The following is a 24,602-nucleotide window of genomic DNA, read 5'->3' on the forward strand; positions in this document are numbered from 1 at the left end:
TTGTATCTATCAGAGGGGTGTAAGAAGAAAGCAATATTGTGTTTCTCAGAATTGGGGGATTATGTTGAGACCACTTTTTTTGGATGAAGAGGCAGAGAAACTCTACATTTGATTGGCAAGTGGAAAGTGCCAACAATAAAACAATTCCTGAATCCACAGTCCAACAATAGTTGGACTATGTTTTATCATTTAATGAGCTAATAAGAAAAATAAAATAGCCCCAACTATTTCATACAACTGAAATAAACCATTACAATTTATGGTGTTGGCTTTCATATACTGAACACTTAGAGGCTATTTTTTCTTGCTCTCTTTTAAATATCACAGTAAAAGGCAAAAGAAATTAAACCAAAAAATCCCCTTCACTCATATAATATTAGGGATGTGATGTGGTGATCAAAGAAAATAAATTATAAAACTATAGACAGATTCAGGGAGATGGGAGGTTTCAAAATAAAATGTAGTGTCTTGCAGAGAGCATATTAAATTGTCAGGCACTTTTTTCTGTATTTCCTTTTGCCATTTTGCTGATTACCCAAGTATCTAAGGGTGTTTTTTAAAAAAGCTCTTGGTTAGTTAAGACCAGATCTTTTGAAGTTCTTGAAAGCCTAATACAAGGTTCTCACCACCCTCACCTCCCCTGGGGCCAGTGGGGTGAAAGCACTTTTCAGCATGTTGTAGAAACAGGCCTTAGTTAGCCTCCTTCTGCACAACTCAGTTCAGTGAGACACAAGCAAGTTTGGATTGACAGTTGCTTCCATGAAGGTGCTGTGATTAGAGAATAACCTTAGCTATCACTTGGAGTTCACATTCTCCAAGATGTGGGTGGTGGTCAGCTTTTATAATTGGTTGTGATATTACAGACTTCCAATTGTTTATCACAAAATAAGTTTGGCAGGGGAAACCTAATTCAGTAAGAATTTTTAATAGGTGTATCTTTTAATAAACATTGTTAATAGGAAAGGAAAGGGAGAATGGGTTTGGGAATATATAGGATAATATAAAGGCATATTGATAGGGTTGTGTGGAGTTTGGCTATGGTTTGTTCAGGGGGATATTCCATCCTTGAGCGTGGTTGTTGCAGAATTCTCCATAAAGCATCTGACTTTATAAATGGGATGTGCAGTAGGATTGGCAAAATATAAAAAAGTAAGAGATGGAGTTTCAGTGCAAATTATGAACTAACTTGCTTTGTGGATTTAAGTTGGATTTTAATGTGCTTGAAAGTGGTATAATGGGGTTTTATTTCTCTCCAGTTCTTGGGCGTCTTTTTAATGGGTTAGATTAAAACTAACAGCATTCCACATCTTTCAGTCTATGCAAAAAGCCACCTCATTGTGCTCTTGAGATCAAATTGCCAGACGAGAGATAGGAAAACAGCAAGAACAAAGAAAACCTAGCTGCACGTGTTTGAAATGATCTTTATGCATTGCACTGAAAGGGTTCACATAAAATTCAAGGAGGAGGTAAATGGCAATGAACTGAGTATTTTCCTTATTATTTATTAATCAGATGTTTGGTGTGTGTTGGATAGTTGGTTGGTTTTTGGTTTTGGCTTTTTAGTGATTTGTTCCCCAGTGTATCAGAAAGCAAACACAGTTAGTAGAATTCATTTATCTTGGCTTTTGCCTGGCAAAAAGCAGGCTTAACAAACAAAAGTAAAATGTCTAAGTGTAATCAAAAATTATTAGTGATTTTTTAAATCAGCTTGGTGGTTCTAGATTTTGAACCCTAAAAAAAGGTAGGATTTCAAAAAGGAATTTGCAATGGAGATTCTGTTATGATTTATTGTTTCCCTTAGACTGATGCAGAAAAGCATTCGCAGGTTGAGCGGAATTCCCTGTGGTCCAGTGATGAAGTCAAGAAATCTGATGGAGGATCAGATAGTGGCATAAAGATGGAGTCTGGATCTAAATGGAGGCGAAATCCTTCCGATGTGTCTGATGAATCTGATAAAAGCACTTCTGGTAGGAAGAACACTGTCATTTCACAGACTGGTTCCTGGAGACGGGGCATGTCAGCTCAGGTTGGCATTACTACACCGAGGACTAAACCTTCAACTACCTCAGGCTCACTGAAGACACCTGGAACAGGTGAGGAAAAATGTAACACACAGGCAGGCCAACAGTTTACAATGGAGAAATAAAGTGCTTAACTGCTTTCCTGTGGCAGGAGCTGAACTTCAACTCGTTCTATATTTACTCGTAGATTTTGTGTGTGTGTGTGTGTGTGTATACAAGATACTAAATCTCTGTGTTTCTGTTTTATGGCTGTATGTGAATTTTAAATTATACTTATTATACTAAAATGCTTTGAATATTGTTTGCCTGTTTTGAATGTCCCTTAAATTAGACTGTTGGTTGGACACAGTGTTTGCAGTTCAATATTCTTGTTTCTTGTAATGGTAATTAATGGAACTCCATTTTCATAGTCCTGGATTAAGAGTAACTCAGAACCTAGACTTTATGTGGCTAAGGATAGTTGTGTGAAAGAAGCTTTTTCACTGCTAAAATAGCAACTGCATCTTAATTTATATTAAAGCAAATTTTCAGATGGACTTCATCAGAGCTCTTAGCACATGCAAATTTGTGCTTGAGCATTAATAGTATTTGTGCATGCAAATAGATGAATTACACTTTCACTCACACTTCGTTGTATACCCTATTGTGAATGGAAATTTCAAAGTCTGGTTTGAAAATGTGGCCTTCACCAGTTATATACACATTTTTTCTAAAGCTTATTTATTGTTGCCATATCATATCACTTCACTATTGACAAAAAGGGATCCGACCAATGGTAGTCATGAAGGAAAAACACTTCTTATTTATCTGTCACTCTTACTTAACAATCTGTTCACTGTTTTTTGTATTCTCAAGGTAAACACACCAGATACTCTCTCCTGGCAAGCCTGCATATATAACTCTCAGTAGTGCATTATAGTTTAATACAAACTGGATCATAATTCTTAACCACACTTTTGTGGCTAGCATACTTTTGTTTTTCATGATGCTTTGATGCTTACCATTTGCTTAGCATTTTCAATTTAAGCATTTGACTTCTTTTTCTATTTTTTAGGGAAAACTGATGATGCCAAGGTATCAGAAAAAGGTAGACTTTCTCCTAAAGCTGGACATGTTAAACGTTCTCCATCAGATGCAGGACGCAGCAGTGGTGATGAATCCAAAAAGCCTCCCACAAGTAACTCTAGAACAGCTGCTGCTAATACAAATACATTTGGATTTAAGAAACCGAGTGGGTCAGCTGGCGGCATGACTATGATTACTGCCAGTGGCGCGACTATCACCAGCAGATCAGCCACACTGGGCAAAATCCCCAAATCATCTGGACTCATGGGTCGGTCCACTGGTCGGAAAACTAGTGTTGATGGCTCACAAAACCAGGACGATGGCTACTTAGCACTTAGTGCCCGCACTAATCTTCAGTATCGTAGTTTACCCAGACCCAGTAAATCCAGTAGCAGAAGTGGAGCTGGTAATAGATCTAGTACCAGTAGCATAGACTCCAACATAAGCAGCAAGTCAGCTGGGTTGCCTGTCCCTAAAATGAGAGATCCAGCTAAGGTATCCCTCGGAAGCTCTCTGCCAGGTCTAGTCAACCAAACAGATAAAGAGAAAGGGATATCGTCTGACAATGAAAGTGTGGCTTCATGTAATTCTGTTAAAGTGAACCCTGCATCACAGACTGCTTCTAGTGGAGCTCAAAGCACTCACCAACAAGGAGCCAAGTACCCTGACGTGGCCTCCCCCACTTTGCGCAGGTAGGCACAAAATTTATTCATTGTGGAAGTACATTAACTGGAGTTATACAATTGTGGCTGTTTAGGCCAGGGACTGGCTAAGTTTTGTGGGCACTTACTAATGCGTGTGCTAGGTTGAGGTCTTTGTACTGAAATTTAATTTCACAGCTAGTATATGTATGTGCTAATCAGGGCCGGCTCCAGGCACCAACTTGTCAAGCAGGTGCTTGGGGTGGCCGCTCCGGAGAGGGGCGGCACGTCCAGGTATTCGGCGGCAATTCGGCGGACGGTCCCTCACTCCGCCTCGGAGCAAAGGACCTCCCGCCGAATTGCCGCCGCAGATCGCGCTTGCGATCGCGGCTTTTTTTTTTTTTTTTTTTTTTGGCTGCTTGGGGCGGCCAAAACCCTGGAGCCGGCCCTGGCGCTAATAATATTGTAAATATTTATTGCATTACGAGACAGCAGCAAACTTAAACATTTGAAATTGATTGTTAAACCCTCCCCAAAATGCTTGCAGTTGTGGCTAATTCAGAATAAAGTTAGTACTTGAAAACATTTTAAAGGCTGAAATATAAACCCACAGCAACAAGGTTACAGGCTCCTGTAGAACTACTGATTCCACCCCATTGTACTTACACATTGTGCAGCAACACAGGGAAACTGTCCAAAGTTCAGCCAGTTTTACACATTGAAGTCAATGGAGTTACTCCAGATTTGCATTAGTGTGAGAACGTAATTTGACCCAGTATATTTACATTTGTTCACTTACTTGGCCCAATACAGTATCTCACTCTGTTGCATGTAACGTTGTCCTGTGTGGTGAGACTCTTTACCTTAGGTGCCCAAGTATGGAGGTACAGAGCAGCTTAACTAAAGGTACTATGTCAGCCGCATTGAATTTTCTTATTTTTTACAAAAATCGTCTTACATGTAATGATCTATTTCCTAGCTCTTTCTGACCGTATATATTCTCCTCCCTTCCCCATTATTTTTAACACAAGTACTTGGGTGAGTGGGAGTTAATTTCCTTGCTTTTCTGCAGCATTTGCATCAATGTCTTGACTGTAGCAAATATATACTTTAAAATTATTTTCCACTTTAATTTGACATCGTAAGTAACATAGTCTCTTTTGAGTTGCAGTGTTCTGGATTTCATTGTTGTCTTGACATCATAATTTCATCTCCATACAATTACACTGACATCATCCTACTTCAAATGAAGTGAGGATGTCACATTCCATTCAAGTTGCCAACTTGAGCGTAACTCCTGTAATGGTGGTTTGGGTTCCAGCTAGGCACAAAAGGAATACTTCATTTCTTTTTAGATGAATGGCCATCTTTGAAAAGCCTGTGCAAGTATAATTCAGCATGACCTGGTAGTTTAGTGATTCTCCTATTTCTGGACATCATTAGAAAAGTTATGTCTAGCTGAAAATTTAATTTCTAGCAATTACTATTTTAAAACAAAAAAACTAAAAGATTGTTTGTTGTTCTGATATTACACCGTAAATGAAAAATGTCCATGTTGCTTGCCTCAAATATATTAATAATCAAACTCAATCATACATTTCTGTTGATGACCAGAAAACCATTTTGCTAGACCCTTCATTGGTATAATGTTTGAACTACATGCAACTTTTAAGAATAGACACTGAGAGAATATCAGGTGTCTTAGAGAGTTTTTTGTGGAGGAGGTTAAGGTTTAAGCTAAACCTTCACTTTCTTTGTTAGCTATTTCATTCTTCAGTTGTCACCAGACTATGTAAATAAATGTATGCCTGGCACAGCTAAATCGTTTTTAGTGGAATTTGCCCAGTGTGTGTATTGCTGGGCACTAGCCCTGTCATTGTGTAATATTGAGAATTTTGTTGCAGTCTTTGTGTTTAATTAATATTCCATGCTGATTTTACACAGAAAATAAGCATCTGTAACTATAAAAAGACAGCAGTAAAGACTGCTACTGCTATATGTTAAATACTATCAACCTTAAATCTGAAAGCAAATATATTTTCTACACTTATATGAAGAGTAAAATTCCATAATTACAATTATTTTATGAAAGTCTAGCCCTGTCTTAATTGTTCCAGCATATCTCATCTAGCACTTTCTGTCATGTGAAAACAATTTATATTACATAGAAGACCATGCATGTTTTTATGCCACTTGTTTGTGAGCCTTAGTGTTCACTCTTCTCCTGATGCATCCCTATGGACACAACCCAACAATCAGCTCAGTTATGCCTGTTTCTTGTCAAAACTAGGAGAGGAGCAAAAATATTCTTATTGTCTGTAGGATTTCTCCTTCCAAGGTTAACCTTTATACTGACACTGCCAACTTGCTGAGTTGGGCTGGTTCTGCATTAAAAAGGTACATTCTTCAGACCCCAACCTCCTTGGATGTCCAGCTCCATGACTCTTTTTTTATTTATTTAATTACCTCATTTAATTAGGTTTGAGAAGCAGCATGCCAGGAGACATTATCCATACAAGATCATCCCAGTGGGGCTGGGAGTCAGACATATTGACTATATTCTAGGTGGTGACAATCTGTTTTAAAGAAAGAATTTGTCATTCTTCTACAGTAGCACTATGAAAATATCCCTATCTCCTTCTGAAATCTTTTACACTCTGGTCTCTGAGTGTGCATTGGGGGATAATTAGTTTCTTTTGAGGTATTGACTCCAAGTTCCAAGAAAAGTTAGCATTAGTTTGGCCTCAAAAATCTCCATTAGTCAAAGACGTTCATCACCTTCTTGGTCTGATGGTAGCTAGTAAATGCTTGTTGTAAGTACGCTCAGCAAACTAAGACCAAAGATGAGATTAAGCTAAACACCCTCATAGTACATTCTAGAAGCAGGGCTTGCTATATAAATTGCAGGGATCTCCACTGTCAAATCACCACTATGTAGTGATCGTATCTGGTCCTAAGCAGAAGAAATCTAGGACTCCCTTAAGGAAGTTGTTTAGGGATAATAGAAAATGGCATATTGTTATGTTCCTAGAGAGAGCTGTCTGAAATGTCCTAACCACTGCTCCTAGTGGGTGAAATTTTCAAACGCACTTCAGTGATTTAGGAGCATATGTCCAATTTTCAAAAGTGGTTTAGCACTTAGGAGTCTAAGTGCCATTGACTTTCAATGAGACTTAGGTTCCAAATTGCTTACGGCCCTTTGAAAATGGATATCTTGAATAGCTTAGGTGCTTTTGAAACTTTCTCCCAATAGCTCTTATGAAGGTAATAGAGGCTATTTGCATGATTTAGACAGTGCAATGTTTTTTAGCGGAAAATCATAAGACTTTCCCTGCTAGGTGTCATTGGCTTTTGTAGGGGATTTCTTCAGATACTTACTTTTTGTATGGACCACTCAGTGATTAGTACAAAAGTCAAACTCTTTTCCTCAGAGATCTGTGTTATCTTTCAAAATATGATGTGAGTGATCTGTATTTATAGATCTGAACAACAGCCAGTCTAATATTCCATGCTTTAAAGTAATCAATTCAGTATTATCACAGGTAAAATCCATTTCCCTCAGGAAACAGAAGATAAAATGGCTAATATTTTTTAGTTCTGTGAAAGTTATATTTGAAGGTTGATAGAAGGAAAAGTTAAGATGTGTCTGAAATTGGCATAATAATTTTCTCTGGGTTTTATTAATGGCAAGGAAGGGAAAAGGAAGCCCATCAATTCAAGGTTGTCTATATGAATCTAAGAAAGACAATTTACAGGCAGGACATTTCTTTAAGGCAGAGCCTATCTTTCTCTTTCTTTTTTCGATTTAGCTAGCAACAAAAAAATATTTTTCTGAAGCACCAGTTTTCAGTCCATTATCATAGTTATTGTATTATTTCCTATAGATGTAACATCTGAGGTCTCCATATAATTGAATATGTAATTTTCCAATGATAGTTTTTCAGGACAAATATTATATGTATAAAATATCTTTTGTACTTAGTAATTTTACATTCCATTTCATGAAGTTTTTGTTACATTCTCTGAACTTTTTTCACAGACTTTTTGGTGGAAAACCAAGTAAACAAGTTCCCATCACAACAGCTGACAATATGAAAAATTCAGTGGTGATCTCCAATCCTCATGCTACCTTGAGCCAGCCGGGTAACCTTGATTCTCCTTCTGGCAGCGGTATACTGAGCAGTGGGGGCAGCAGTCCTCTTTACAGTAAAAACACAGATATGAACCAGTCTCCGTTAGCCTCTAGTCCCAGTTCGGCTCATTCAGCTCCCTCCAACAGTTTAACTTGGGGTACCAACGCAAGTAGCTCTTCCGCTGTTAGCAAGGATGGCATTGGATATCAGTCTGTCAGCAGTCTTCACACCAGCTGTGAATCCATTGATATCTCTCTCAGCAGCGGAGGTGGGCTGAGCCATAACTCGTCCAGTGGCTTGATCACCGCTTCTAAAGATGATTCTTTGACTCCCTTTGTCAGAACCAACAGTGTTAAGACAACTTTGTCTGAAAGGTGAGTAGGTTTAAATTTAGACTCCATTAATATGTACTGTATGCTCATATGTTAAAAATCAGTGATGTGACAACTGTAACTAACATTCCATGATTGCAATTCAGATTGCCATTCCTACAAGGTAAATATTGAAGGATACTACCACAACATACAAAAATGGCCATTTCAAGCAAGGAATTCAGTTCTGAATTACATTAAGCATGGGGATGGGTTCAGAAGAGTCTTTCATTTGCAATTGCCACTGCTGTGGGACATTTTAAATTACTCAATGCTACCTCGTATTTGAATTTCACATATCTTCTTATCTTTCTGTATCAGCTGATCTAGTAGTGGTGCACAATACACTCCACCAGCATTTTAATCTTTCTTGAGAAGCCAAGTATTTCTGATTAAAATTAATGATTTATTTTTAATAATATTTCACACAATTAGGATCTGGACAATAAGTGCCTGGATACTGTGGTGATTAATCTGGTATATGAACCGAAGTAGAACAGAAAATTTCTTTCAGAGCAAACAATAAGCGTGCACTGTCTGTAGAAGGCAGTGTAGTTTGAAACCTTGGAATTTAGCCTTACCTTATTGTATGACTTTGTTACTAAAACTTTGTTGCATCTTTGTAACAGAAAACAACTACTAAAAAAAATGTTCTAACAGTTTTTTGTTTTAACTACTTCCCCTTTCTCTCCTTTTTTCACGCTAATATTCCTTCTCTTGTTTTCTGTCTCATTGGACTTGTTCTTCTAGCCCTCTCTCTTCCCCTGGTGCTAGTCCCAAATTCTGCAGAAATACTTTACCCAGGAGACAGGACAGGTAATGCTGTCTCAAGGCAGTAGAATGCACAAAGGCTCTGGGTTTTGTTGCCCACATTTATAAAGCAAAGTGTCTTGTGAGAGACGGGCTCAGTTGAGACCTCTGCTGTGTTTGTTGTTCAGATGTAAATTGTGACACATAGACATGCCAGTGAGAGTCCACTTAATTAAATCTGGGGGTGGCATACGGCATAGTTGACAGATGTAGTGTGTGGGTTTTTAGTTGGGTTTTTTGGTTTGGTTTGGTTTGTTTCTTTGCCAAAGGCAATTTTAAAATCCTGCAATTTGTATCTGCCATGATGAACTCTCACTAGCATTTCAGCATTCCTATGGCATGCTGCTTTTTTCACTGCGTTTCAGGCTTTTCACCTTTGTCATGAAGTTCAAGTGTTGTTCAGTACACTCAGTGTTGTAAGTCCTTTACTCCAGTTTGGTTCGTAGGTGTCTTGCAGGCTTTTGTGTGTGTCCATTCTTGTAACAATGAATGCAGGAAGATGGGAGATAGTGGACATGAAGCTAATGGGCTCCAGCTTGCTTTTGCACTCCGCTATGATATTGCCACTTCTACATCTAGGAATTGACAGTGATATTAGCTAGAGGGCTTGACAGTAAATTATTTTATTTAAACATGATATATTTATTTCAGTTAAAAACAAACCCTTCTCACAAAATGAAAAGCAAGTTGTCCATTTGCCAGTTATGCGAAAACACAACTCTTTAAATATTTGATTTTTGCAAATACTAATAGATTGATATCACACTGAAGATGGAATTTAAGTTGAAATACAGAAACACTGAAAACTCTGGGCCCATTTGAAAAAGCCGCCACTATATTTACATTGCAGCTAAGGTTGTGTCTACACTACAGCTTATGCTGACATAACTTATGTCGCTCAGGGGTACATATAAACCACACCCCTGAGCAAGGAAATTACACCGGCATAAGAGCTGCTTCCGCTGACATAGCTTCTGCCGCTCGCAGAGGTAGTTCTTTTATGCCCTCTCCCGTCAGCATAGAATGTTTTCATCACACGTGCCGCAGTGGCGCAGCTGTATCACTACCGCTGGGCCGCTGCAGTGCTGTTCATATTGACATGACCTAAGTGATAGTAAATGATTGCACTTGCTCTGTGATGAAGGCCGAAGGAAATGGTATGAGGGCATCTTTTGACTTTGAGATACTATCACTATTCACAAGTAGGTGGCTGCACGCCTGTTTAAATGTATATTTTGAAGCATGTTCTTTTATTTTTTAAAGAGCCATTTTTGTTCAGTATGAAAAGGGGAAATAGCAAGGCCACTATTGTGAGCAGATGAAATTCATTAGCATGATACCAAATGCATGTATAACACAATCCACACATGCCTAGGAGGCATTTTTTTTTTTTTTTGGTTGTTGCATGTTTACTTAGATAGGGTGCATCACTTTTTCCTCTGAAAATGTGATGCAGATGTTTATACTTCTCTCCTCGTCCTGATTTTTAATCCTCCCCCTTTGTTCTTCTCTGAAGTTCTTTTCTTTTAACTTTTCTACAGCGACCCACATCTTGATAGGAACACTTTGCCTAAGAAGGGATTCAGGTATTGGTGTTTCCACATAGTATAACAGCTTTTGTTGTGGTTTTGGAGCTTTGCTTTGTGTTTCTCTTGTGGCTGTTCGTGGTAGTCTCTGCTTTTTCAGGGGTGGCAGCAATCTTTCTTTCCTTCTTTCTTTTTAAAGTCCTCAAAGAAGGCCCTTTTCCAACATGTTTCTTTTCTTCATCCAGTGGCTTCACTGCTTGAGCAGGAACTGTGGCTTTTGCTGGCTGAATTGCTGAAAAGCGTCTCATAAACCATCATTGGGCTTGATTTGAAAGCAATAATTTGCAGCTTTTATGGCTAGTGCACTAAACTAGGTGTATTCATTTTCACAATACAGTTCCTGGAACCCTGAAGATTTATTTAAGAAAAAATTGATTTACAACAACTTAATGAACTTCTTAGGATGAAATTGAAAAAAAAATCATTTTAAAATTGTGTTTGCTTCAGAATACACTTTTAATGGATCTCTAGAGAGACAATCTGTGGGCTGATAGAAAAAACCTGACTAACATTTGGTAAATGTCTGTTCCTGAAACACCAGTGATATGTAGGGGGTATTGAAATCTAGGGGAAAAAAGCACTGAGAAACATTTGTTCTCCCTTAGTAAATGGAAGCAATTTTAGTGACATTATTAACTTTAAGGCTACAAATTAAATGCTTTAAGTCGATGTTACAGAATTCATGGAAAATATCTGGCCAGTTTAAAACATTTAAACTTTAGACTTGCTTTATGCTGCTTTTAGGATCACTGAACCGATGACTTCAAATTGCAGCTGCATTTTATTCTGCACTATAAACACATTGTTCTTTGTGTCGGCTTTATCACACTGAGCTGGGTGCTAAAAGCATTTCATAGAATGAAATTTTTGCATAAAATGTTTCTATGGCTGTCAAATGTGCATCTAGTTAATAAACACTATCTTTTAAGATTGAAACATTTGAGGGCTGAAGAGGTAGGTATTAATTTTGTATTATTTTTATTTTAAATAGGTGTTAAAATTGACTATTAAAGGCCCCAGTCTACAAAGATGTATGCATGCGCATAACTTTAAAGATGCGAGTAGTCCTAAATCAGTGACTATAACTATAGGATTGAGGCCTACGGCATAAGAAAATAATGTACTTTTAAAAAACTCTCTTGGCCAAGTTCTTACAAGGTTCATTGTTGTTCTTAATTGGCAAACAATATTTTACTATATTTAATGCAATCTGGTCACCTTTATGCCTAAATTAGATGTTAAATAGAACTCCAAATTAATATGGGTTATGTTTGACTAATTGTTTTTTAATTTGAAGCCAAACCTCTTTATAAAGATATTAATTCCCCATAAATATTTACTTTCTAAGACCGGATGACATATCTTAGCAGAGATACAGAAACCCATAAGTAAAATTCCATTGAGCTTAATTGGGTGCTATTTTTAAGATAAAAGGGACAATAACATTAGGGCTATTTTTGGACAAAAGTTATACTCTTTGAGTAAAAACAAATATAGTTATTATTTACAAGCTATTAGACCTCATGTAGGTTTGGTCATTTTGGCTTTTAAAAAAACATTAAAAGTATCTTGTCAGTTGTCATCTGTACCTGTTTGGCGTATTTTATGACTATCTATATATAAGCAAATACTTCTCTTACAGTATTTCAAACTGACATCTGTATCATTTCACATCTCTCATTATTATTATTATTATTATTATTATTATTATTATTTATTGTTATTAGTTGTATAGCACCTACAGTGGACTAGTTACTTCTAACACAGGTATAAGTACAGGGGGAAAACCCTGCTCTGATTAATATCATTGGGAGTTTTGTTATTTACTTCAGTGTAGCCAGGATTAAACCCAGGTCCTTGCCCTGAAGAGAAGGTTAAACACAGTCTCCTTCATAATGATGTAATACTACGAATTTTGAACAAATGTGGTATATTTCCAGGGACCTATGTATTAATGTCTCCCTAATATGAATCATTGCAATACACCTTGTTTAAAGGCCTACCTTTTAATGGCTCCACTGAGCTGAATCTGATTATAGTATGCCAAAGAGCCATGCTAAGGTACTTCAAAGATGAATTGAGATGTTCAAATAATGATAACATTGTGGTATAAACTAAAAGAAGAAAAGAAATTCCAAAGTAAGGTGCTGATCCTGCAAATACTGACTTATGTCCTTGACTGTAAGCATACGTGTGTTTGCCAAATCAGATCTTAAGGCTCCTTCCCTTGTACTTACCCATTGCAGAATCCATAGTAAAAAGATGTACTTTTTGAACTCCAGCGGAATGAGTTGGGGTTGGGACAAGAGTCTTAATTCAGAATTATATACCTTTTATATCACTTAGTCCTTAAATTTTATCTGAAGATTGTTTTCCCAAATAATATTTCTTTCCAGTATATTTTAAGATAAGTTTTGAAATAATTTCTGGTTTTGTAGGTATACCCCTTCATCCCAACTTCGGAGTCAAGAGGATGCAAAAGAATGGCTACGTTCACATTCAGCAGGAGGCCTTCAGGACACTGCTGTCAATTCTCCATTTTCATCTGGCTCCAGTATAACATCACCCTCTGGAACTAGATTTAATTTCTCCCAGCTTGGTGAGTAATTAAGTGTTATGATAATCAGTGTAACATCATGTGACAGGGTGTACGTGGCCTTCGCAGCTCCCTGCAGTAGGCCCCGCAGTCCTACTGCCTCAGGAAAGGAGCAGTGAAGCTGTCTAGAGAAGCCTCACAGAAGCAGCAAGTCAGAGCCCAGCAGACTCACATAAAAAGAGCTGCAGGGCCTTAGCCGATCAGTTCCTGGGTGGGACCAGAAGGGGCATGGAAGGATGCTCCTCTCTGGCCAAAGCAGCTCAAGGGAAACCAGTGTGTGGTTCTGGCTACATTTGCTTAAACTGGGAAAGAGAGGACCTGAAAACTTTAACCCTGAGGTATGGGGTGCAGATAAGGAGCTAGGTGGGAAGAGGCCCAGGAAAACAGCGCAGCATTGCAGTAACAGGTACGTGGCTGCTGTTTATAGGTTCCTGGGTTGGAACCCAGAATAGTGGGCCAGTCTGGGTTTCCCCACCGACCACCACTAAAGTTGTGTAAACCCCGAGAAGGTGACAAAGCTTATTGGGAACCCCAGGTGAAAGGCTGAATTTAAAGGACCCAGAGCTGGTGCTGCCCAGAACCAAAGAGGGCAGCTAGACAGGTTTTGTTGGACTTTTTGCTACCCTGAAAGGGTTTCATTTTGACTGTGAGCCAGCTGAAGGGCTGAGTCACTGAAGCAGGAGTAGCAGGTGCTTAAGAGGTGAGTGCCCCCAGTTACACATGTTATCTATTTTGAAAGTAGTGAATTAGACAATGTACCTTTCTTCTCACAGGTCCAATGCCCTACCTAGCTCTGGGTACAGCATGCTACCATCTAGCTTCAATTCAGGAAGTATTTATCTTGAAAGTAGTAAGATAGGCCTTTGGGTGCTGACCAGTCAGCACTGTTCTGTGGTGTGATCAAAAGTGGTACATCTGAATTGACCTTATTCAAAATGGTGCTGTGCGTATAATCAAATGCCCTACATAAGCTATTCACGGGCCTAAACTACTACTAAATTTGGAAGCACCTAAACTTTCCTACATACTTATATCTACTTCATCTTTAAACTCCAAGCATATTAACAAAACATGATCATCTAAGCTTATAATGAAACCAGACAAAGCTTTATCCATCACAGTCACAGACAAGCCAGTGGAATTTTAAGTTGGAAAGTTTACCATCCCTTCATTTGGTAACTTGGATTAAAATAAACACGTTTTTAAATGGAAGAAATGTTAAAGTTGCTTAGAAGAAGCTATAAAATTCTGCTAGCTTTAATTTAATGTACTAGCATATGAAACAAAGTAATTTAAAGTTCCCATAGTCCTGAAATTCTATCCAGTAATAGACTTGCTTTCATCGTAAAAGCAATTGCACACTAATTCCCTGTTCATTTAGGGCCCAGTTTAGATACATAAATCAGTACTTAGGCACTCAGGTTGGAACATCTGAAACAGAGGGGTTTCAAAATATTTTATATAAGAAACAAATATATTATTATTTATAAAATTTTATTGTCTTTAAAGAGATATATACAATATATGAGTTTTTTTTATTATCAGCCAAGTATCAGGGGGGTAGCTGTGTTAGTCTGTATCCACAAAAACAATACCCAGGAAAGCTTATGCCCAAATAAATCTGTTAGTCTTTAAGGTGCCACTGGACTCCTTGTTGTTTTTATCATCAGCGTTGCTCAGTTACTGGTTTTTATAGGCACTGACTGTTGCTTGAACTCTTACCTGACACTATTTAAAACCGTTTATTTTTCTGTGTAAGTATCCATTTATTGTGTGAGTTAAGCTTTCTGTGTGCTGTGTGGACAGTTGTCTGTAGAAATCCTGTTATCACAAACACATCTGTTGTCTACACCAGTTTAAAATATTTCTTAGTTACCTTTGCAGTTTATTTTGATGTGAAAAATATAAATCCTACGAGGTGACATATATATACTTAATGTACTCTAAACAAAGGTTGTATCTCAGATCATCCATAGTTAAGTTTTTAATTTTTGTATTAATTTTTAAAAATCTATATGCTAGAAAGATAAAGCAATAATATGAAAAAAAGTTAAACCTGTGCATGTGAGCGATCTGCATCCTAGTATTTATGGAACAGTTTGTGTACTATGTGATTTGTAGAAACTTGCGTGGTCACTTATTTCCAGTGCAATTTTGAGCTGAAGCAAATATGTCCTAGCAACAATTTGAATGCACTGAAAGAAACAAACTATAAGCCAGTCCAAAATAGTTTTAGTTAACTCAACATCTAAACCAAAATTCCAGATAAATAGAGAGAGGGGGTAACTTCCTAAAGTGTTAGCAGCAAACAAGCTGCATCAGGAGCATGGAATTATATCACTAGTCAAGCCAAACCATATGACAGTCTTTGCAGGCTCAGAAAGTAAAAATGTTGGGGCTTTTAACTACTTTAGAATTTACATGAAGATCAATGATATGCCCATATTTCATAAGTAATGCAGCTACCAGAAATGAAGTTCATTAAGATGTTGTAAATCATTTTTTTCTTAAATAAATCTTCAAGGTTCCAGGAATTGCATTGTGAAAATGAATACACCTAGTTTAGTGCACTAACCATAAAAGCTGCAAATTATTGTTTTCAAATCAAGCCCAGTGATGGTTTATGAGATGCTTTTCAGCAATTCAGCCAGCAAAGTGATAGTTAACTTTATCCTCAATAGAAGAGAAAGGTGATTGATTTGGGTTTTATCCTTCGGGACATTTTGGGCTCAAGAGATGCCCTGCAATGGAAGTAAACTTCCACTGACTTCAGTAGCAAGTGCTGGCATGCAGGGTCAAACCCTTTTGGACACAGGTGTAATTATAGCTATTTTCAAAGAAAAAAGAAACTGACCTTTTGTGAGAGAAATAGGAACCATATCTCTGATGATAAATGAGCCCAAGATACCAAGAGAACATAATACCAGATATGAAATTATGAAATCAATAGACAGGACTCAGCAGTCAAATCTTCAACTTGACTCCTAACCAACTGTTTCTCAGTCAGAGAAACAAGTGAATAGTAACAAACCTAATGGAACATCAAACTGCTGGGTGGCAAGTTTGGCTGATGTTATCAATTTTCTCCACAAAGTGATTGAACAATAATAAAAAAAACAGGCATAATTTAGCGCATGCGCGCACACACAAAATCCAGAAAAAAGGTGGTCCTGGATGTAGAACTTACATATTCTAAAACAACATTGGTCCTCATGGGGTATTTGAGGCAGGGGTAATATTTGTATAAAACCCTTGACCTATGTGTTCTGTATGCATGTATGTATGTGCATCACTCAGTTGTAACTTACTGAGATCCCTTTCTGGAAAACAACAATTGAGAAGTGCAGTACTATTATGAAACTAAAGTTCTTTGAATTTGTAGCTACTTTTATATCCATATGAAAATGTCAGTCTTTCTTAGAGCTTTGAAGCAAATACTTCACAAATTATGCTGTTTATGCAAAAGATCGGAGTTCTCAAACTTCATTGCACCGCACCCTCTTCTGACAACAAAAATTATTTCACGACCCCAGGAGGGGGGACCGAAGCCTGAGGCTGCCTGAGCCCCACTGCCCTGGGTCAGGGGGCCCAAGCCCCACCACTTCAGCCCCAGGCAGGGGATCTGCAACCTGAGTCCTGCCACCCAGGGTTGAAACCCTAGGGCTTTGGCTTCAACCCTGGGCAGTAGGGCTCAGGCTTCAGCCCTGGGCCCCAGCAAGTCTAAGCCAGCCCTGGCGACCCCATTTAGAGAACCACTGCAAAAGATCATTTAAATTAGTTTGGGCTCTTTACTCCAGTTGGAGAGAGAATTATTCCAAATGAGTTTAGAATTAATTAGTTCCTGCCTATGAGGTGATATTGACATGACTGAGCTTCCAGTGTAAACATAAAGACTCAAAGACTGTGCCGAAGCTGACCTTTTTATTTTTAACTTAGTTTATATAGCTCTTGTATGAATCCACTACATTGTAGGAAGGAAATTAAGCCAAGAAGATATGCAGGCAGAAATTTATATATGATTATAAGAAAACAATCTTTTTTTGGTAGCTGCACAAGAAATAGATATGTGAATTTCCTGTTCTACAATATATTCCTTACTTTTTAGCAAGCCCTACTACTGCGGTCCAGATGAGCTTGTCAAATCCAACCATGCTACGGACGCACAGCCTTTCCAATGCAGATGGTCCTTATGATCCTTACAGTGACACACGCTTCCGGAATAGCTCAATGTCACTAGATGAGAAGAGTAGAACTATGAGCCGCTCTGGGTCATTCCGTGATGGCTTTGAAGAAGGTAAATCAAGCATGTGAAGGCACTGCTAATGGACTGGAAACCATTTACACTGAAATCAATGGAAAAAAGCTCCATTGACTTAAACAGGAATAGGATCAGGCCCATAATCCTACCAATTAAATTATTTAAAATTGAATGTTGTTAAGTGTCAAGTTATTTTGTTCTACCAGTTTTGAAAATGGAGGAGAAAAGGAATGTAAGGCAGTATCCAAAGCCCATTACCATTAATGGAAAGACTCCCATTGATTGAACTGAGTTTTGGATCAAGGTCATAAAATGCAAGAAGAGAAAGACAAACAGACAGTAAGGACTTTGCTGATTTCTGTAGACACGAGTATATTGTCCAGCTCGTGTGTAAGACTGAAATTTAACTGAAGGGATTGATGGAGGCAAAAGAATAGCATATTTTAATGGAAGAATTTCAAACAAGATTTTTTTCTTCTGGGTGCATTTTGAGATTCAGCTTAAACAGTTAAATCAAAGATAGGCTAATATGATTTTCTTTTTTCTCCCCTTTCCATAAACCTACCTTTCAGTGTCAACTAGTTAGTGTGTTTACTTTATTTCATATTAACATTCAGAACTATGATACAGAAGATTTATGACAAGTATGCAATAAGTGTAAAATTTTTAGGAGTATAAGAACAAATTGATGCATATAGATTGAACTATGCAAAATATTTTGCCATAACAAGATTAATATTGGACCAAAAGTGGTGGAACTTAATATACAGGTTGGAAGAGAAAAACTTATTATTAGTATTGCAATTTCTTGAAAGGCAAGCATGTTAATCTTTTAAGAGGTTGCAATTAAAATCTAGGCATTTTCTATGGTTAAATTTCATTTTTCAGGATACATTATGTTGCTACTGTGGGGATAAGGTAGCATGGAGTTTATGTTCACGCAAAGGTCCTTTGGTATCAGCCCCCTACCATCTCTGCATCCCCAAAGCCCTTCCCTCTTGAAGGAAACAGGCTCTGAAAACCTTTACAAAATAATTCTTTCCTGGGCTGCCTACAGGCTTTGCTGTGGGAGAGTACAACATCACTAGGTCACTGAGGTGGCGCACACAATCCCTAATGGTGAAATTCTGACTCCACTGAAGTCAATGGGAGTTTTTTTTAGTGGGGTCAGGATTTCACTCTTAAGGGTTGATAAAGACTGGTAGGTTGGTAGGTTGTACTTAGAATCAAATTCTACTCTGGATTTATACTGGGGTTACTCCATTGACTTTGGTTAATTATTCCACAGTACAACCATGTAACCAAGTTGAGTTTGTTACATGGGGTTCCAAAGGGCCTAATTGAGCTTTCTGTGAGGCCTTTAGTCTGAAGATGGAAATACAGCCAGTGCACATATGTTCTCAGTCAGCATGTTAAAATGTGTTATCTCCGTCGGTGCTGAATAACTGATGCCTGTTTGAAATGGAATTCTTTTTTTAGTAAGGCCATCCTGGGGTCAAATTCTCTCCTCAGATACAGGTGATAAGCTCCCACTGGCTTCAAGTCACTCAGTCAGAAGGCCTAATGGATTTAATGTTGTTGTTTTATATGAAAAATGATTTGAGGTATAGGAGCCAAATTATTTTTTCCTGTGTGAAGACATTTTATCTAACTCTTGCCCTTGTAGCAATTTCAACTTACATCTGGATACTTCTGCAAAGATTTGTCTTACAATAAAAAGTTTATGATGGATGATGCAATTTTGTTTACATTCTTATGAAAATTTGCTCTCAGTAGGTGAAAAATCTGCAGTGAATGCTCTGTATATGATTCCACTATGTGCTTACTATATTGCAAACAGATATGCAATTTGTTTATTTTATCTTTCCTTTAGTGCATGGATCCTCTCTCTCCTTGGTGTCCAGTACATCATCTATTTATTCAACGGTGAGTATCGTGCAATGTAAACCTTCAGCAGGAGCCTGCTGAGAAACGTAATATTAAATATTATTTTGCAGTTGTACAACTTTTTTAGTAAAACAAATTAATTGATTGGACCAAGTGCGCTAATTGCTTTTGCCATGTAAAGAGGATGGCTCTTTGCATGTAAACATAAATAATGTATGCTACCTATGTAAGGTATTTTTTATGTTCCCAAAAAGGTGTTAATGGATATTTATCACAATACTCATGTTAGCCTGTTAGACCCTGATGACCCAGAAGCAGGAGTTAGTCTCTTGAATCAGCGATCCACAACCGTTCTAAGGAGGTCTTGATACAAAGGACCATAATGGATAGTCCTGGTCTTTTGTGCCAATACCACCCACATTCATTCAATAGATAAAGCCATTTCAGTCTGATAGTTTAGTGATCTGCTAATTAAGAATTCTCTAAGTAGGTCTTAATGCAATGGATTTAATCATTGCAAAAGAGCCATTACTTCTCATTTTGCCAAGAATTTTTGTATTAAAAGTCTTAATTGCATAGTCTCTTAATAATCTGACATTGCAAGAAGATTTAGTGTATTTTGGGACAAATAATATAATTATAGTGTTTTTTAAAAAGTGTATTATATTATTTTCTTTTAATACTTTCACAAAAGCATCTTACTTCAGAATATGTAACATTAAAGGTTACTAAAGGAAAATATATCTGAAACTCTGAACTGGCACTCTGGTCTTTTAAAAACAATGGACAACAATGGAATCCGGGCATTGTGTTAATAGAGGATGACTTTACAAATTGGTATGAAAGTATGATACAACCACACAACTACCAGGCATCCATATTTGAAACAATGCTATACTTAATAACAGAAGTACTTGTGGCACCTTAGAGACTAACAAATTTATTAGAGCATAAGCTTTCGTGGGCTACAACCCACTTCTTCGGATGCATCCGAAGAAGTGGGTTGTAGCCCACGAAAGCTTATGCTCTAATAAATTTGTTAGTCTCTAAGGTGCCACAAGTACTTCTGTTCTTTTTGCGGATACAGACTAACACGGCTGCTACTCTGATACTTAATAACGTTATCTTTAAGGGCATGGTCCTGCAATTTTTATTCAGGCAAGTAGTTATTTTCAAGTCAGTGATACTAACTGCATGAAAGAGTTGCAGGATCAGAACCTATTACTTTTGGTTAAAAAAAAAAATCACCTTAGACTGTAATCCAATTACATGAAATTAAAATTCACAAATGACTAGATTGTAGAGCTCCTACTCAAATTGGTGAACATTTATTCATATAATTAATCCCATTGAAAACAAGAACACTACATAAGTAAGTGCTCACTATGTGAATAAGCCCTCCACCTTCTCTTCCAAAAGTAATTATGGTCACAGTGAATGGTGCATGTAAATGTAAGATGTATTTAAAGTATATTATTCTAAACACTGAATATAATAGGCTTTGGGGGGAATTAGGATATTAAAAGTTTTAGAGTATCAGGATTACTGCTAGTAAATTTAATTTCAAACTAAACAGAGCCAAACATGTTCAGAAATACAGAACTAAGATTATTGATTTAGATTGATATAATGTCAAAGTTTTTAATGGTGAACATGGTGGTACTCAGTGGAATTATTCATGTGAATAAAGTTGCCTGCAAACACCTATATATGCTGAATCAATAAGTAATAAATAAGGACTCCTATTTTGAGTTTTACTTGTAAAAAAAATTTGACCTATGCTAGTAATGAACTATTGTAAGTTCCTCATATGTTTTTTCCTGATTTTTTTTGTTGCAGCCTGAAGAAAAATGCCAGTCAGAGGTAAGGAGCAATATGGGTTTTGTAAACATAAACTTTCAATCTAGACACTTTGCATGAGTGTCTTACACCTCTAATTCGGTAGATTACGGTACAATAAACTAATCTTTTAAATACAATATTTAGATTCGCAAGCTACGAAGGGAGTTGGATGCATCCCAGGAGAAGGTGTCGGCTCTAACAACTCAGTTGACTGCTAATGTGAGTACAATTCAGAAAAATCGAGGCTGATAGATAAATTATGTAGTGCACAAATCACCATCCCAGTTTTCCTAATTAGCAAAGAGATCACTAGTCTATAATAATCAATTCAGGTCACATATTTGTGTTAAAAATAAATATATGCATTTTGGGTCAATCTGAAAACAAAAAGCTGTCTATTCTAGTGTTCAATTGATTATTTTAAAAAAAACATTAAATACAGTTATACTGATTTGGCTATTCCTTTTGTATATGTACAGCATGGAGGTACATAGGTTTGGTTAATGCTGAAAGAGATTCTTTGAAGACTCAGTTCTCATCATAAAAGTGGGTCTTACATTCACATATAGGTGTCAAAGGGGTCATAAGAGACAGATGAGAATTACAGTGGGTGCCCATGAGAAATGGGAAACCTGATTTAAATGCATTATGTTTTCCCATAGCGTACAAACCATGCAACAGTGTGGGTTGATGGCAAGGGTAGACAAAACTGACACACAAAAGGGGCCCTGAGAACCAGTTTATGGCAGGGTCTAAGAAGCATAATGCATCTGATTCAAATCAGAGTGTGCTGTGTTTTCACTTGTTTGCCTTGAGGAATATTCACTACCATGAAATAACTATCTTTGCATGCTGTTTGGAACAAAGGATTGAAAACCAAGGACACATTGGGGTTTTAATCCCCATTGAGTCAACACTGTGTAATCACAGGTGGCTGAAATCCTGGTTAAAAAAAAAAACAGAAGCTCACTGGAGAAATAAGTGATTCCAATGTAAATAAGACAAAAATGAATAGTGACCATTTAAAAACCATTTACTATTTGTATTCTAGGATTATGGGATGGGTAGATGTGAGAACTCAGAGTTACCAAAGCGGAAATCGTGGCCATTAGCTCTTGAATGAGTGGTAATAGCAAATATATCTACATGAAGAATGAGTTTGACCTGAGTGATACTATCCTTCACAAAGTGGAAACCAGAACTAGAGCTAATGTATATCAGTGTGTTGGCCATACACACTTGAAAAATACAAAAGGGAAGCCAACTGAATTGTTAACATATAGGTTAAGGAAAGAAAATTAAGGCTACATTTAGTTCTTTGCCACATTCCAGGAGCAAAAAAAACAAAACAAACCCAAAAATGAAAGTTGTTAACTTTGCCCTGCAGATGCAAATACCTGACTACATCAAATGATTTCATGCAAACCACCTCATTTGTATCTAATATCTTTTTAAATTAATCTTAATATGTAATGTCTACAGAAAAGTGGGCTTTGCTTTCTTAAATGTAGGCCAGTTCTTTTACAGAGTTTTCTTAAGTTTGTATTTTTGCTGACAGACTATTCTTGAATTACTCCAGCTTCTGCTCCTTACAACAAATTACGCAACTGTTCATGTAAGCTAGGCTCCATTTTGCACTCAAGGGGCTGCTCTGCCTACTGATTTGGAAGAGTAACCTCTTCAGACTGTAGAGAAGAAATGTTCTCTCTAGGGCAGCAATTACTTCCCTTCTTTATCTATATTAAGAAGCCATTCAGCATCCCTGCCGTTATTCCTCCTTCAAGGAGGAGGAACTGCTCTTTCCAGAAACTTCTAGTCTCAAAATATTTTTGCCTGGTGCTTATGGTGCCATTGTCTGAACAGATTGTCCTCCATGTTGACACTCCATTTGCTTTTTGTAAAATTAGCAACATTTATACTTTCTTTTTTCCATTTCATTTTCTCCAGAGTGAATTTAGCACTGCTGTAATGTGCTAAGGCCCTGACAGCCCTGAGTACTGAAGTCCCTTATTTATCCACAAAACAGGTGCAGCTGAGTCACTGGCAGTACAGCCTTCCCCAGACTGTCCTGCCAGTGTGCCCCAGCCTGAACCTGGGGTGAACCACCTTTCTGCAAAAGATTACTTTATTTCCTGTGGCCACTTTGCTGAGACTACCATCATGAGTGTTTGTTGTGGTGATAATTTTGTGGAAAGGGCTTGTTTTCACTAAAAAGTGAACCAAGACCCACCAACCTATTTCCTATAGCCCACTGATAGGGTTGCCAGTTTGGGTTGGACATATTCCTGGAGGTTTCATCACATGACATAATCTTTAATTAAAGATTAAAATTTAATTCCTGGAGACTCCAGGACAATCCTGGAGGGTTGGCAACCCTACTCACTGAACAATTACTAGATAGTAACAACTTGTGGCCACTTTAAATGGTTTCAAAAGGGCAACTGAAAATTGAAAGGCTCTGTATCCGTTTACTTATCCCTTGATCCATGCAGTCCCATTCACCATATTTTTTTCACTTTCTCAAAGATTTTAAATGATATTCCTCATTGTTACTGAACAGCATCCCTTCACACCCCAAAAGAAATTATTCAATCCAGTGTTTTTAAAATAAACATTTTGGTTTTCCAACACATGTAGTGGGTATTTAACTTGTTTTATTTTCAGCCATTTTTCTCACAGTCTCAGCCCTGTTTATTTTCATAGGGTCTGAGGGGCATGACAGCCACATATATCCTCATGTTATTGTACTATTCATGTTTGTTTTCATTGTGAGTGTGAGAACAGTTATTTGGGATAAGTCAGCTATGTGCTGATGAAGTACAAGTCTGGAATGGCTACATGAAAGGTTTTACCATACTGTATATACATAGATGAGAGTGGACAGATTTAAAATATATATATATATACAATTTGTACTTGCTCAGTGTATGTAATTATTTTTGATCTGAGAATAAAATATCATTAGTTTATTTTGATTATCATCAATTGTCGTGGCAAAGGGTGGGCAAGTATGTATTCAATATTAAGTATATTAAGGGTTTGTCAGGGATATATTCAGGATTAACTTTTTGTGAGAATACACTTATTCTGGAATAAGAGTGCCTTATTCCAAATTAGCTTAATCTAAGTAAATTAAGCTAATTTGGACTAAAGCACTCTTATTCCAGAGTAAGAACATCCACAGATGGAATATATTGGGAATTGTTAATCCACTTTAAATTCACAGCCTGCTTATTCTGGCATGGCACTGGGGAAATGATTCTTCTGTCTCATCAAGTTAATTCTTACTATTCCAATCTTTCTCTTCTGGTCGGAGACTGTGTATTAAATGTGATTATTTTTTCTTTGCAGATTGTGAGACTGTTTAGTGTCTTATAGATCATGTATTCTGT

General features: G+C 37.3%; 1 protein-coding gene across 3 annotated transcripts in view; it reads left to right on the top strand.

Moving 5' to 3' along the window:
* NAV2 (neuron navigator 2) overlaps window positions 1–24,602 on the top strand; it is a 354,629-nt gene that overhangs the window by 297,048 nt on the left and 32,979 nt on the right. For all 3 annotated transcript variants that reach the window (XM_065404227.1, XM_065404228.1, XM_065404229.1), the window contains 10 exons: window positions 1,802–2,093; window positions 3,076–3,778; window positions 7,767–8,234; window positions 8,982–9,047; window positions 10,583–10,627; window positions 13,066–13,226; window positions 17,329–17,517; window positions 19,355–19,407; window positions 21,208–21,231; window positions 21,355–21,429. In XM_065404227.1, coding sequence (XP_065260299.1) covers window positions 1,802–2,093; window positions 3,076–3,778; window positions 7,767–8,234; window positions 8,982–9,047; window positions 10,583–10,627; window positions 13,066–13,226; window positions 17,329–17,517; window positions 19,355–19,407; window positions 21,208–21,231; window positions 21,355–21,429 — 2,076 coding nt within the window. The remainder of the gene's footprint in view (window positions 1–1,801; window positions 2,094–3,075; window positions 3,779–7,766; window positions 8,235–8,981; window positions 9,048–10,582; window positions 10,628–13,065; window positions 13,227–17,328; window positions 17,518–19,354; window positions 19,408–21,207; window positions 21,232–21,354; window positions 21,430–24,602) is intronic.

Source organism: Emys orbicularis, chromosome 4, assembly GCF_028017835.1.
Source record: "Emys orbicularis isolate rEmyOrb1 chromosome 4, rEmyOrb1.hap1, whole genome shotgun sequence".
Classification (NCBI taxonomy): Eukaryota; Metazoa; Chordata; order Testudines; family Emydidae; genus Emys; species Emys orbicularis.